The sequence below is a fragment of the Miniopterus schreibersii genome (genome assembly GCF_964146895.1).
Source record: "Miniopterus schreibersii genome assembly, chromosome: 7".
In the NCBI taxonomy this organism is placed as follows: Eukaryota; Metazoa; Chordata; class Mammalia; order Chiroptera; family Miniopteridae; genus Miniopterus; species Miniopterus schreibersii.
The window spans coordinates 36,496,342-36,510,444 of NC_138108.1; the positions used below are offsets into that span (position 1 = coordinate 36,496,342).

Consider the following 14,103-nt stretch of genomic DNA (forward strand, 5'->3'; position numbering starts at 1 on the left):
TGTCTCAGTTCTTGTTCTTTGGTTCTGAATGTTGCCCTTCCACATTTATGTGCCCAGGTCACTTCTATGGAACCTTTCCCACCCCATTTGGCTGGGGCTCTGATACTTCAGAGACCAAGAACATAGGCCCAGTGATTCTGAAAATTTGCTTGGAACTTGTTAGTAATGTAAATTATTGAGCTTTATCCCAGTCCTGTTGAATTAGAAATTGGGGTTGGGGGGGGGGGTGGAGGGGGCTTTTCAGTGTCTTTTTTACCAAACCATCCATGTTATTCTCATGCCAGTTTGAGAGCCACTGTTCTAGCCCATCTCCTAGGGATCTGTTATGGTCTGCCCGCACCCCAAGAATCAGGTTTGCTGCCTTCCTTGCTTCAAAGTATTTCATCTGTGGCCAGCTAGTATAGCCCTGTTATGCCACCTGTCCTTCCCCACTTTGGATAGTTTAGTTCCTATCACTTCTGGAATTCTGACACTTCCTAGACTACTTAACTGTCTTCCTTAAAGCAGCCTTAGCTATATATTAGTTTTCCCAGCTTTTGGATTGTGCAATCCTCCCTAGTAATTGTGCATTGCCAAGTGGCCTACAGTCGCTGTTGTACCTGAGACCACCTAAGACAGTACACAGTGACACATGTATTTATAAAAGCACATGCCTTAATTCGAACATTTATTGCCCACTTGTATTTAGTATGAATTTTGTACTGCCTGGTGTATCCCTAACTTGGTATAAGTCATGGCTAGCCTAAGGCTAGTTCAAGAAAAAAGTGGTTATTGGTAATAGAGCTAATCCCATTGGTGACTTTGAGGGTTTCCTTGTTGCATTTCTCTACTTTTCTGTTCAAGTCTGAGAATCCTAGCATGTGAGGGTAATGGAACAAAAAAGGCCTCTGGTATAGTACTTTCAGCAAACTTCCAGACTTACTAAACCTATAGCCTAAATATTTTATCTTGGTATGTGCAGTTCCCAAGTGGACATTGGAAGAGACATTTCAGTGCCTACAACAAAGTGCAAACTTTCAAAGCATTTTCTTCAAAAATAATACATCAGGAGGAAGCAATGGATTAAAGCAAACCTTTGCCATTTGTAGCCAAGCTAATAAGTCTTTCCCACTGAAGAAATACCAAAAAGGTGATATGGGCTGCTTTGGCCCCGGGGACATAATGGGCTTCTGTCATACAGAATAGGTTAGCTAATGGGAATGAGAGACCCTGTGGAGATTTATGTTTAACTTGGCTTGGAGCCTGACTCATAAATGAATTAGGCTAGACAGAGTTCAGCACTTCTACCTAAAAAGTTACCTTGACTGTCCTTCCCTGAATTCATTTATTAGGACAGCTTTTTATCAGGACAGCTGCTGGTAGGAGCCTCTGTAGTGGAATGTAATGTGTGTGTCTAGGGACTACTTCATAAATCTCTGGAGGTCACCACTTCCAAGTTTTCTTAGAATGGGGTTTACTAGATGGCTCTTGAATCAAATACTTAGAAAGCCCACTTTCAAAGCTGTGCTGTGAGAGTTGGCAGAATATATCCAGCCCATATACTTAATTGGACAAGCTGAGGAACAAAATTTTGGGGAGGGAGAACTAAGTTGTGTGACTGAAGGCATACAGCACGCTCAGTAATTAGACTTGTTCCTGTAAGTTAAAATAACAGTATTTGAGGGTCCAGTTTCCTCTTGCAGTACCATAAAAGGAACTGGTTTTTGTTTTGGTTTTTCACCTCAATAGGGAGATTTATTCAAGCTGCTCATCAGGTTAATCTGGGGTGAACACAGATAGCGGATGGCACCTAGTAGTGCTGTGTTGCCGTTGATGACAGCTTGGGGGTTCCTAGAAGTAGGGGTTGATAGGTGGGACAAGGCTGCTGTGGTATTCCTTGGTAAAGTTGTCAAAATACTATTACAGGGAGTTCTATGTAGGAAAAAATAGGAATAATCATTAAAAGTCCACACTCTTTTATATTTAATTTTAGAATTGGAACCTAGTGAGTGGCAGGCACTGTCCTAGGTTCTGAATATATAGCAGTGACCAAGAACTTCACATATCCAGTGTTCTCCTAACAAGGTCATTTATGCTTTAGCTTCATGGATATCTTGTGTTCCATCTCATTTCTGTTTAATCTTCTGTATGCATCCTGTACTCTACTCAAATAACTGGGAATCCCCTAAATTCTTTTATGTCTCTTGAGTCTTTACACATCCATTTCCTTAATGACCTTTTCCCCTTTTTCATCTGGGGAATGACCTTCTCCCCCTTTCCTACTTGTCCTTCAAGATTCAGGTTCAAGATTCTCTTCTTTCTTTATGCCCCAGACCCACTTACTTGGTTGCCCTTCCTCTCCCAGTAGTATTGTGTTTGTAACATTGCTATAACACATAGACTGTTCTTCTCTGCTTGAGGAAAGGAACTTTGATATCTCAGATCTCAGTGCTTTTTGTGCAGCTTAAGTCATACATTATCTTACTATACACATACGCTGCCTTTAACCCTCTATGCTTAATTTGTTTCCAAATAATAGGGGGTAAAGTAAAAAAGAAAAAGACCATGAGCACACTGCTCTTTCTCTTAAGCTTATCCTTTCTCATTCTTATACTTTTCTGAAGCACTTAATAGAAGTATCAGTTATGGCCCCAGCCTCATCATTTTTTTAGTTTTGTTTTCCTGTTTGAGCAGGACAAAATTTTCAATTTTTATGACCTCACAAAGGAGACTCTTCTGCACAAATACAAATTTTAACACAATGAAAAAGGAAGCATTCAGTAAGTGATTGGAAACACTAGAGCTATTTCTTTACTACAAGGCATATATTAAGTAAAGTGGTGAGGATTATGGTATATGTTTGAAATTTAAGATTTTGTCTCTTCCTTGTTATGAAAATGGGTATAAATTTAGCTTAATACTAGACCAAGAAAACCCTTATAAATAATATTTGTTCACTGAATGAGATGCTGGGACTAACGAGGAAAGTTAAATCTTTTTGTCACGTAATTGAGGTAATGGAGCTGTGAACCAAGGGAAGACAACGTGGATTTAGGAGGATGTGAATACAAGTGATTGAGGGTTTAATAACAGTAGAGATGTCCCTTGGGATTTATTTTTTATTCAGTAACTAGAGGGACTGCTACTGAAAAATTCTTTTCTATAAGAGAAAAATATATGGAAATAGTTGATACAGTAGACATTGAGACAAAATTTCCATTTTATAAACTTAGAAGGAAATTTGGAAAGTGTGGAATAATACTGAATATATTATAGTGGAATGTGCTTTTCATTTAAGACCTGGGTTTCCCTTTGGGCAGCTTTGCAGGTATTTAAAGGATCCTTTTGCCCTGCATGGGTGAAATACAGTGGAGCCTTACCTGTTAGTGGTATAAGTATATAATTTATATTTTTAGAGGCAAGTTGCTCAAGTTTTTAGAGCCGAGAGATAAAGACCTTGTGAGAAATCTTGTTAGAGATCTCAAAAACAATTTGCCTTCTTCTAAAATGAAATGAAGGTTGTCTCATTATGGGATCTTTCCTAAACAGAGGCTTCCCCCTACCTATCTCCTATAAGGTAGAATCAGTAGGATTTGGAGACTGACTGGGAGTGAGGAAAGGGAAATTTTACTTGGCTAGCTTTGTAGGTAACATCTTAGAGGAAGAGCTAGTTTGAAGAGAAGGAAATGATGAGTTCCAATTTGGACTTAACTAGTTCAGGGGACCTTTGGACACCCACATGGAGGTTTCCTGTAGGCATTTGGACATAAGGATTTTGAACTCTGCAGAGAAGATTGGGCTGGAGTAAAAGCGATTCTTGTAAATGTTAGTTGAAGGGGGGGTTAGAGATGGTCTTCCAGAGGGAATATGGAGAAAAGATAAGGACTGTTTGTTTAGTAAATTTGTATTGAGAGCTTGCGATGTTGGGAATGTGGCAATGAGCAAAAGAAAATCCACGAGCAAAGATTAACCTCTACGGAACAGTAAATGTTAGACAGAGTAATAGAGACAGGAGGAAAACTAGGTGAACCCAGTGTCCCTGTAAGCTGAGAAGTGAGAACTTCAGGAAGAGGGGGTAGCAGTACCAAATTCTAAAGCAATGTCAGATGAAAGAAAGAAATAGTCCCTGGATTTAGTAACCTTGGTAAGTACTTTGGAGTAGTGGGAGTGGGAGACCGTATTTTTGGTTACTTAAATACCAACCAATATGGACTGGCGTCATGATGTAAGAAATTAATGAATAGCAATTCCCAGTTTATAATGAGTTATTTTTAGTATGAATATTAGTATCACTGAATTCATTAAAAAGATAAGAACTTTTAGATTTTGTCTTTTTTTTTTTACTCATCTGAGTCTGTCATAAGATGTTCCCAAATGGTGCCATCTCCTCTACACAGTCAGAGACGAGTCAAAGGCTTTTTTATTGTGTTTATTTCTCATCACTTACAAAACCCTAACAGTATCCAGATACTATCTGCACAGCCTCCAGCCGTGTACTTAAACATATGAATATTCGGTCATTAAAATGGTTATGAGTGTGCAGTGACTGAGAATAAACAGCAGGGAGTACAGGCCTGTAATTCTTTATTTGTGATTCTTGGACATTCCGAATTTTTCAGATTTTAGAAAAGAAATACAGTGCAGATATATTAAGTAATCCCCCTTTTGAGGTCCTGGCAACATGCTCTAGTCAAACACATTAATATATCTGCAGCACATCAAATGAGAGTCTCATGAAGTCTCTGGTTGGTGCATGTTAAGTTTTGCTGCCATTTGAGTTGAAAACAAGCTTAAAAAGAAAAGTCTTTGTATTTTCACATTTCAGAATTGCAGATAAGGGGTGTCACCCTGTACCTGGTGACTTTTTCTGAAAGGGATAGGAGGAGTGTGTTGGCCTTTTTATTTTCCTGAAATTGTAAACTATGTTAAAGTCAAATTACATCATTTTTCTTATGTGGTATATCGTGGGACAAAATTTTCACTAATATGTGCATATCCAAAAAAATAGCAAGAAAAAAAATGGTTTTCTTAAACAGAGGGGTTTTCCTTCAGTACGGACAGGAAAAGGCCATGGCGGTTTTGTCATCAATGCCTAAGAACTGTTCCCTAGCTGGTTTTGCTCAGTGGATAGAGTGTTGGTCTGCAGTCTGAAGGGTCCTGGGTTCGATTCCAGCCAAGGGCATGTACCTCAGTTGCAGGCTCAATCCCTGGCCCTGGTTCAGGGCACGGGTGGGAAGCAACCAATCAATGTGTCTCTCTTACATTGATGCTTCTTTCTTTCTCTGTCTTCCCCCCCCCCCCCCTTCACTCTCTCTGAAAAGCAATGGAAAAATATCCTCAGGTGAGGATTAAAAAAAAAAAGAGCTGTAGCCAATCCGTTGCTACTGTCTGTTCCCTGAGAAGGAAAAGCACTGTTTGGAAGGGGCAGAGGTTTGGATCCTATTCAAGGATTTTCCTGAGGATCCCATCCCTCCCACTACATTTTTTTTTTTTCATTTAGAACAAATTTAAACTAGTTTTTATTTTGTTTAATATTACCATTTCCCCCATTAGACAACTAAGATTTGTGGGTATGTTTTTTTAACTGTTGAAATGTCTGAAGTTTGCCAAGCCTGCTGTTACTATGTAGAATGCAGAAGAGCAAACTAAAGGGAATCCACTTTCCTTTTAACAGTTTTATGCTAGTATATTTTGGTGAGTTCCTCTAACCTGGGTTGAGGACTTGTAAGGGACAATGGTAGAAGTATTCTACTAAATTAATAGAGAAAATAGTGCATTTTGGCCATTGGTTAAATACTTTCTCATTTTCTGAATTTTTGAGCTAACTGCAGAATTTAGTTTCATAGTTAACAGTTTAAAGTCCTTCTTACAGATGTTATTAAATATTTTGCGTTCTAATGCTTGCTAAAACTGATGGCAAAATCTTCATTTTTAAACTACATCTTATAAAATCTCCTCCTTGCTCAGGAGAAAAGGTGTGGTTTTGGTGAGTTGCTTACTTGTGACAAGGAGAGAGAAATTTAATAATTCATTATAAAATCCTCATAGTGGTGGTAAAAAGAGCAGTGAGAGCTATAAACTGGGTAAATTGCTCTCGTTGCAGGAATTTCCAATTAGTCCAAGTATCAAGTATGCACGTATTGAACTCTCAGAATTTCCCTTGAGGCATATTCTGTATAAATCTGGATGATGATAGTACTTTAAACATTTTTGTTGTTGTTGTTAGAACTGCAGTACCAGTCTACATTACAATATTGTCATTTTTCACTTACATTTGGGGACATGGAAGTGTAACAGACTATACTTGATTGCCAAAATATTATTTGGTGATAGTGATTGAAGGGTAGAAAGAGGAAAGATGACACTGATCAGAAAGAAAACTCATTAAATTTAAATAAGTAAGGTAAAGTTGAAATAAAATACATAGAAAATTGCTTTTTTTTTCCTAATGTGTTGGTAGGCTGAGAAGAGAAATGAGGTATAAGATCCAAGAAGAATATCAAAGGAAAATACTAAATTTTGCACAATAGAGTTAACTGATTTGCTCATATTGTATCTGGTCATAGTGAATTCTAGGTAAGCTGATTAAAAAAAGGTATCCTTAAAATTATTATTATGCATGTTTAAAAAGAAGCAGTGTTTCATATTAACATCAAAACTTTTGCTATCTGGAACTTTGGAAGAATGGGTCAGTTTAGGATGGGAAAATTTTCTGGATAGTAGAGACTATACCTGTTTACATATTATTATTTGTCTGTTTGGCATCAGTTTATTAATGTAGGCATTTTCATTGTGATGCAGTAATAGATGGTTATAGCATAAGATAAAACTTTTTGAGTTTTAGCTCTGCCATTTACTAGCTGTAATTTATTTGGACACATTGCTTCAAATTTCTGTACTTCAGTTCTCCCATTAAGAAATAAGGCTAAAAGTAGTACCAAAACAGGATAAGTATGAGGATTGAAAAGATTGAAGTGCCTGGTATAATGTCTTTGGGGATGCAATAATTTATTATTATTCATATTGCTGTTGCTATCTTATTCTGAGTTACACCTTTCTGACTTCTAAAATAGGAGATGTAGTTAAATAGTTAATCTCTGTATATCCTGGAACATCGTGAATGTGCTACGGAACCTATTAGTATAGATGGCATATTTTGTTGCAGAGCTACTGTATAATATACGTTGATAGTTCTCCCATTGGCTGGTTTTGAACAGTGGTGGTTAGCTTGCCTGCACTGTTGCATATCAGTCCCTTTGGGTCACTTGTCACCATGTTATTTTAAAATGACTTTTGTCTCAGTGGAATACTTGAAATATATTTGAAGAAAATGCTTTTTAAAACTTTGTATATTGTCATTAGTGCTTAGAATAGCTCTGTTATTAACTTGGGCACAGTGTTTAGGTAACGGGTGATTTTGAAACGAGTTTTAAGTATGTACTAAGATAAGTTCTCTTAGAAAATATGTATCTATAAGAATATAAGTAATTCTGAGACTCCAAATATTACCCTATTCTCATTCTTCTACACAGAAAGCCAGGATGTGCATATGATGATGATTGTCAGCAAATTTATAATCTTACTGGATTAGAAAGTGTTCTCTTCCACTATTTTGTCCCCAGTGCAGAGAGAAGAACTTCAGCCCACCTTTTTAGAAAGAAGGCTGGATAGGGGATATTAATCAATTGAGTTAGTGTTGAATTGAAGTTAACATGGGTTGTTACTATATAAAAACATCCCATTTTAGAATAGAGCAAATTGTTCAATTCAGGAGCCACACATTATATTTGTTAAGTTTAGTCTCTTTTATTCTATATCAACTGTTATGCTCTTTTTTCTTCTTTTTATCCCCCTTGCCATTGAATTTTTGGAGAAACTGGTTTATTTGTTTTGTATGTTAAAGCCCACCAATAAAAACTCACCAGTAGGAGTCCTAATTGCTGCAGCAAGGGAATTGTTTGGTGCCTCAAAAGGGGTGTTTAAGAAAGGGTACTTAAAGAGTTTGTGAGACTGGAGGTAGTCATCAGATGGTCTTGGTAGAGATTGGGCAGAATATGTAAACTGGAGAGTTGTGGGAACAGTAAATGGTTCTATCTTTAGAACACGTACACTGTAACTCCTTGAGGTATACTTTTTGCTTTAAACAGACTATGTATTTAGATAAAAGAAAAGTAGTCTTTCCTATTTCCTGAGAAAGTTACCATTCCTAGTGTTTTTCATTTCTTCCTGAAAATCTGAAATCCATCTGGTATTATTTCTCTTCAGCCTGAGGAACTTCCTTTAGCATTTCTTGTAGTGCAGGTCAGCTGGTGATGCAGTCTTAGTTTCTCTTAGTTGTTTTTGTTTTTTTAATCAGCAAATATCTTTATTCCATCTTCATTTTAAGATTATTTTTGCTGGAATTCTAGGTTAACAGGTGTGTGTGTGTGTGTGTGTGTGTGTGTTTAATATATCCTTATTGATTTCAGAGAGAGGAAGGGAGAGGGGGAGAGAGAGAAACATCGGTGATGAGAGAGTCATTGATCGGGTGCCTCCTGCACGCCCCCTACAGGGATCGAGCCCGCAACTCCGGACATTTGCCCTGACTGGGAATTGAACCGAGATCTCCAGGATCATAGGTTGATGCTCAACCAATAAGCCCCACCGTCTGGGCAACAGTTTTTTTTATCTTTCAGTATTTTAAAGCTTGTTCTGCTGTCTTCTGTTCTCCTTAGTTTCTGGTGAGAAGTTAGCAGTAATTTCAGTTATTTTCCTGTATGTAATGTCTGCTTGTTTGTTTTTCTTTTCTTACTGCTCTCAGGATTTCCTCTTTGTCTTTGATTTTCAGCACTTTCACTCGACTAATATCTTACATACACATATCTATATCTATATCTGTATATATATTTATGCCTTTCACCAAATTTGAGGAAATTTTGGCTAATTTTTAAATGTTTTTTCTATCCCATTTTTCTCTCTTTTCTTGGACTTTAATTATACATATATCAAACCTTTTGATATTGTTCTACATATCCCTGATACTGTTCATTAAAAATTTTTTGTCATTCTTTTCTTTAGATTGGATAATTTCTATTGATCTTACTTCAAGCTCACTGACTTTATCTACATTTTGCTGTTAAATCTATCCAATGAAATTTTCACTTAATATATTTTTCAGTTCTAGAATTTCAGTTTGGTTCTCCTATATCATTTGTGTTTGTTATTGTTATTTGAGTGTGTATTTTTCTGAAAATTTTTATGTTTTTATTCCTTGCAAGCATGCTTTCCTTTGCATTTTTGAATATGCTTTAAAAACTTTGTGTGCTAATTCCAACATCTGGATCATCTCAGTGTTGGTGTCTTTGATTGTCTTTTTTCTTACTATTAGGCCACAGTTTTCTGATAAGATTTTTTCTTTAATTGTGTCGTGGGCATTGAATTCTATTACATTTGTCTGAGGAGTAGTGATGTTTAGGCAATTAACTTGATTAGACTTCAATTGCAAATTCTCTCATAGACAGCTGTTCACATCTAAGTTCCCTTCTTTGATCGTTAGTAGGGCGGTATTTCATACATGTGTTGGTACAGGACTAGTCAGAGATTTGGGAGAGTTTATACCCAACTCCCCTGCTCTGGCTCCCTCCCATCTGGGAGTCCCCTAGTGGCACATTAGCCTAACTGCAGGTGCAAATACAGAAGAGGTCTGTGCTTTAGATTGAAATTATATTTTATACATTGATAAGTTTGTAAAGAATCTCATATATATTGCATTTACTAACCTTGATACCATGATAACCATGGCAGTAGAAACTTTTTTGACTTAGTGATTGTGTACATCCCCATCTATATTAAATGGTAGCAACTCTGTCACTTTATAGTGTCAAAGTTATTTGTATATATGGTCTAATGAAAAGAATACTTAATTGGGTGTCCTCAGTCTAGGTTTCTACTTATGGCCCACCACTAACTATTATAGCTTAGGGCATTAAAATGACTTATCTGACCTTGAGTATTCTTATCTTTAAAAAGGAGAAATTGTACCAGATAATCTGTAACATCATTCCTGGCATTCAAATTAAAATTTTTTCCTAGTTGTATTCAATTATATTGGTACTGAGAACAGTTCTTCCTCTAGGTTCTCTACCTCTTTTAATTTTTTTTTTAATTTCAATTTAGTTTTGTAACTTTATTGCTATACACCATACTATAAACCATTTAAATATGCAATTCTCATAAACCCTAAACCACTTAGATATGTAATTCCAATAAAATACTTGAATGGCAGTTCTATGTAAACATAACTATCAATTTAGCATTTTTCAAAAATTCCTAAAATTTGTTTAACAGATGGATATTGAAAGACATTTTATTTTATCATTTAATGTTGATGACTAGGTTTATTCTGAACCAAATTCTTAGTTCTCATAAGTGCATACATCTGAAACATTGTGCCTTTGATAGGTCACATTGATTATGTTTTAGCACCTTATATTTCCATGCAGAGTAAATCTCTGAGTGATCATTATTACATGAATATTGGATATTTTATTATTTTATATAGAAACATTGGATATTTTATACTCAGTTTATACAGAGTTTCTTTTATAATTGTTTCCTTTGTTCACTTGTTTGTTTGTTTTTTTTATAATGTCACAGTACTGTTTTATGATGTAGGTATGTCTGTCTCACTGAGAACAAGTTGAACAGTTATCCGACATCAATTGTTAAATTAACTTTTCTTCCTCTCAGTAGAATAAAATATTTTATTGTGCTTAATATTCCTTTTTTTTTATTTGCTCTCTTGTTCTGAATCTTTTCTACTAATATGTGTTGTTTATACATTGTTATGTGGAACTATTTTTAAATTATTGGTTATATTTGTGCCTACTGACTAAGAAAAATAAGGTGATCAAAGTTAACAAAGCTTTCTTTGGTATATTTTATAGGTGACCCTTCCAGAAAGAAAAAGTAAACTGTCAAAGAATTCATACCATTCAGCCCTTGTTATTTGGACCAGCTTAAGGAGTCTAATTTATAGGATCAGCCAGCAACAGAAAATGAAAAGTAGTGTGGCACAGATAAAAGTAAGTGTTTGGAACTTGTAATAAAAAAAAAAAACAACTTGTAATCAGTTACCTATTCTTTAAACAAAAATGCATTTCTATAATTTAGACATTAGAACCAGACAGTAGAGTGGCATCGTACACATAAGTAAATTACATGGTATGTTAGTGTTAAGTGCTCAACTTGTGCTATGAAGAAAAGAAATAGGGTAAGGTTGATCAGTAGCATTGGGTGTTGCAGTTTTTAATAGGGAAGGCCCATTGAAAAGGTAGCCATTTGAGCAGAGAATTGAGGGATATGAGGAAGTTAGCCATGCAGGTGTCTGGTGGAAGTGTGTGCCAGGCAGAGGGAACAGCAAGTGCAAACACAGTCTAGTGTGGCTAGAGCAGGCTATGAAAAAGGGACCATAGGGATGCTATGAGGTCAGAGCAGTAATGGGCCAGTAACTCCAACTGCTTTTAGAGCTGTTTCTCTGCTATGGGTGGACTTAGTGGGAGAGCAAACCATTCCACTTTTCAACTGCACAGATCTATAAGTAGGCATATCACTTCTTTAAAGAAAACCAGTAGACTCTGAGCTCCTTTAACAGCAGGCACTGGGTATAAGTCCAGGTGCATGGTAAGTCCTTAATAAACTGAATTGATAGACTTACAGACTGAGGCAGGCTCTGCTGCCATCATTTCTAAATTCTGTCAACAATGAGAAAAAAACATTCTCCAGCTTGCCTGCTAGGTACACATCCAGCCTGTGCTTACATATCTCCTTTGGCAGGAGGCTTACCATCTCCAAAGCTAGCCCCATCTACCTTCGTAGATTGCTCTGAAATCTCTTTGGGACTTGTACTCATTTGGCCAAAGGCAATTAAACAATTAATTAATTGTGGGCCTGGTAAGTGGCAGATTGTATTAGGAGCTGGGGACATAAGGAAAAATACCTTGTGTGGAATTGACTCCTGACTGAGTCATGTTAGATTGCTCAGATTCAGACTGATACCTTTTATGCAGAGGGAGAAGTGTTTATTCTCTCTCAGAATCTTCTTTCTGCTCCTCTTAGACTATGCTTCTCCACCTTTCCCTCTTGTGTTCCTGATGGGTCCTCTGATAATCCCTTCAGCCTAGAAGTAAGTGTCTTCAGTCAGCATACACTTAGTGGCTTGGACCCCCTAGGCAGTTTTCAGTTTAGTCTGCCTCCCTCTCTTTGTCCTGCTAGCCATAAGCAGGTCCAAGGTAGCTGGGTTGGGCGCCCTACTTCAGGGGAAACTCAGATATTCCCTTGATGTTATGAGGACTCATCTATTAGGTTCAAGAGGCTTGAGCTGAGGATCACTTGTTTTCCTATTGAGCCTTACTTAGCTTCCTTAGGTAGCTAGAAGCAAGCCCCCTACCTCCTTTAGCCCCTCCTCTCCCTTGCTCTTGAAGACTTGTTCCCTGAGCCCACTGGATGCTCAGAGCCTCTGGACTCAGGCTCCCTGCTTCACTCACCTCCTTGTACTGCTCTCTACATTGTAAGAGACTACAAGTACTGCATGGTGTACCATATTTGTTTTGCTAAATGAACAATTTAGAGAATTTTTAATGGTAATTTTGACAATATGTTTATTTTCAATTACTGCTCTGACTTATAATCTAAAGTCTGATAAAGGAGATTGGGAAATTCCTGTTATTATTTGGATTACTCTTCAAAATGATTTTTCACATAGTGAAATTCTATTTACCTACTAAAGCCCAGTTCAGGTCCCCCTTCCCCGCTGCCATCCCTCAGTACTCTATACCATGGTGATTGCGCCGTGCTCAAGATCTCCTGTTAGCTCTTGCCACGTGTGCCAGTCATCTGTTAACTCGATCATATTGATGAATCCTGATTCACGATTTCAATATTTTTGGTTTCTCCCTCTTTCTCACAACAGATGTTGTGGAGATGTGTTAAAAATCATTAGCACAGAATTGAGGCCATCTCCCTAATGTAATCAAAATAATTGCAGTGCCTTGTAACAGAAAAAGTAGGCTTTGCAGTTTTATTGTCTCTCTTTCTCTTCCTTTTCTTTTCCTCCTCCTCCCTCTCTTCTCTCGCAGGAACATGTAGTCTGATGTTTAATTGTGGGACTCTTTAGAACCATCTCTCTCCTACGAGATCATAAATCCCTTGAGAGGTTTTCCTATCTTTTGCACCCTCCACAGTGTCTACCCAGGAAAGGCTATGTCTTGTAATAAATCATTAGTAAATACTATGTTTGACGGTACCAGGAATTGAATGAATCTTGTGTTCCATATTTGGCTTAAGATCTTGATATCAGGTTTTACGGAAACCTATGTATACATGTTGAACATTTCTACTTCATTGTGTTGCTAAGTGAAATAATTTTAAGACTTACTTTCACATATTAGAACCAGGGTTTTAAGATGGTTGCTTTGAGTGTAAAACTGCAGCCTAACTATGGCTCCTATAAATTATAAATTTGATCACATGCTTATTTACTTACATAGATAAGTTTGGTAGTGTATATTATTTACAAAATTCAGCAGTTAATGAGACTGAGAATTTGCTTGTGATAATGTTAGACTCAAACTTCTTTTGTTAATTAGATAATCATAAAATAAGAGGAAGTTTGAGCAATTGTTTACATTTCTGTGCAGTGTAATTTTCTGTTTTTAAATGTATCTTTTTCCCATTAAAGAGGCAAGCATCTAAGTGTGCAGAACAAGTTACTCATTATTTGATTTATTTTTTCTTAGATTTCAAGATTAAGATACTTTTAAAAACATACTGTTTTTCTTTTCTTAAAGTTAGGTTAATTAAAATTATTTTATTTCTTTAAAGAAGCTTATCATTATGAATATTGACCAGTGGTATAATAAATGTATCTATTTATGGAAATAAACATTTTGGCTTCTTAAATATATTTGGATTTTTAAATTAGGGTATGTTCTCAAACTGGATGGTTCGTATCTCTGTCTCATGTGACATGCTTCTTCAGTCTCATGTTATATTGAAGTTATTTGTATGTCTGTTATTTTTCAAAGGATTTGACACAGAAGCTATATCTTTCAAGTCATGTCTTTTAAATCCTTGGAGCCTAATGTA

At 36.6% G+C, this 14,103-nt stretch overlaps 1 protein-coding gene across 1 annotated transcript in view; it reads left to right on the forward strand.

Annotated features, from left to right (window-relative positions):
* Positions 1–14,103, forward strand: part of CWC22 (CWC22 spliceosome associated protein homolog) — a 48,101-nt gene that overhangs the window by 1,570 nt on the left and 32,428 nt on the right. The window contains exon 2 of the mRNA XM_081142681.1: positions 10,905–11,042. Within this exon, the coding sequence (XP_080998807.1) occupies positions 11,016–11,042 (27 nt within the window). The 5' untranslated portion in view covers positions 10,905–11,015. The remainder of the gene's footprint in view (positions 1–10,904; positions 11,043–14,103) is intronic.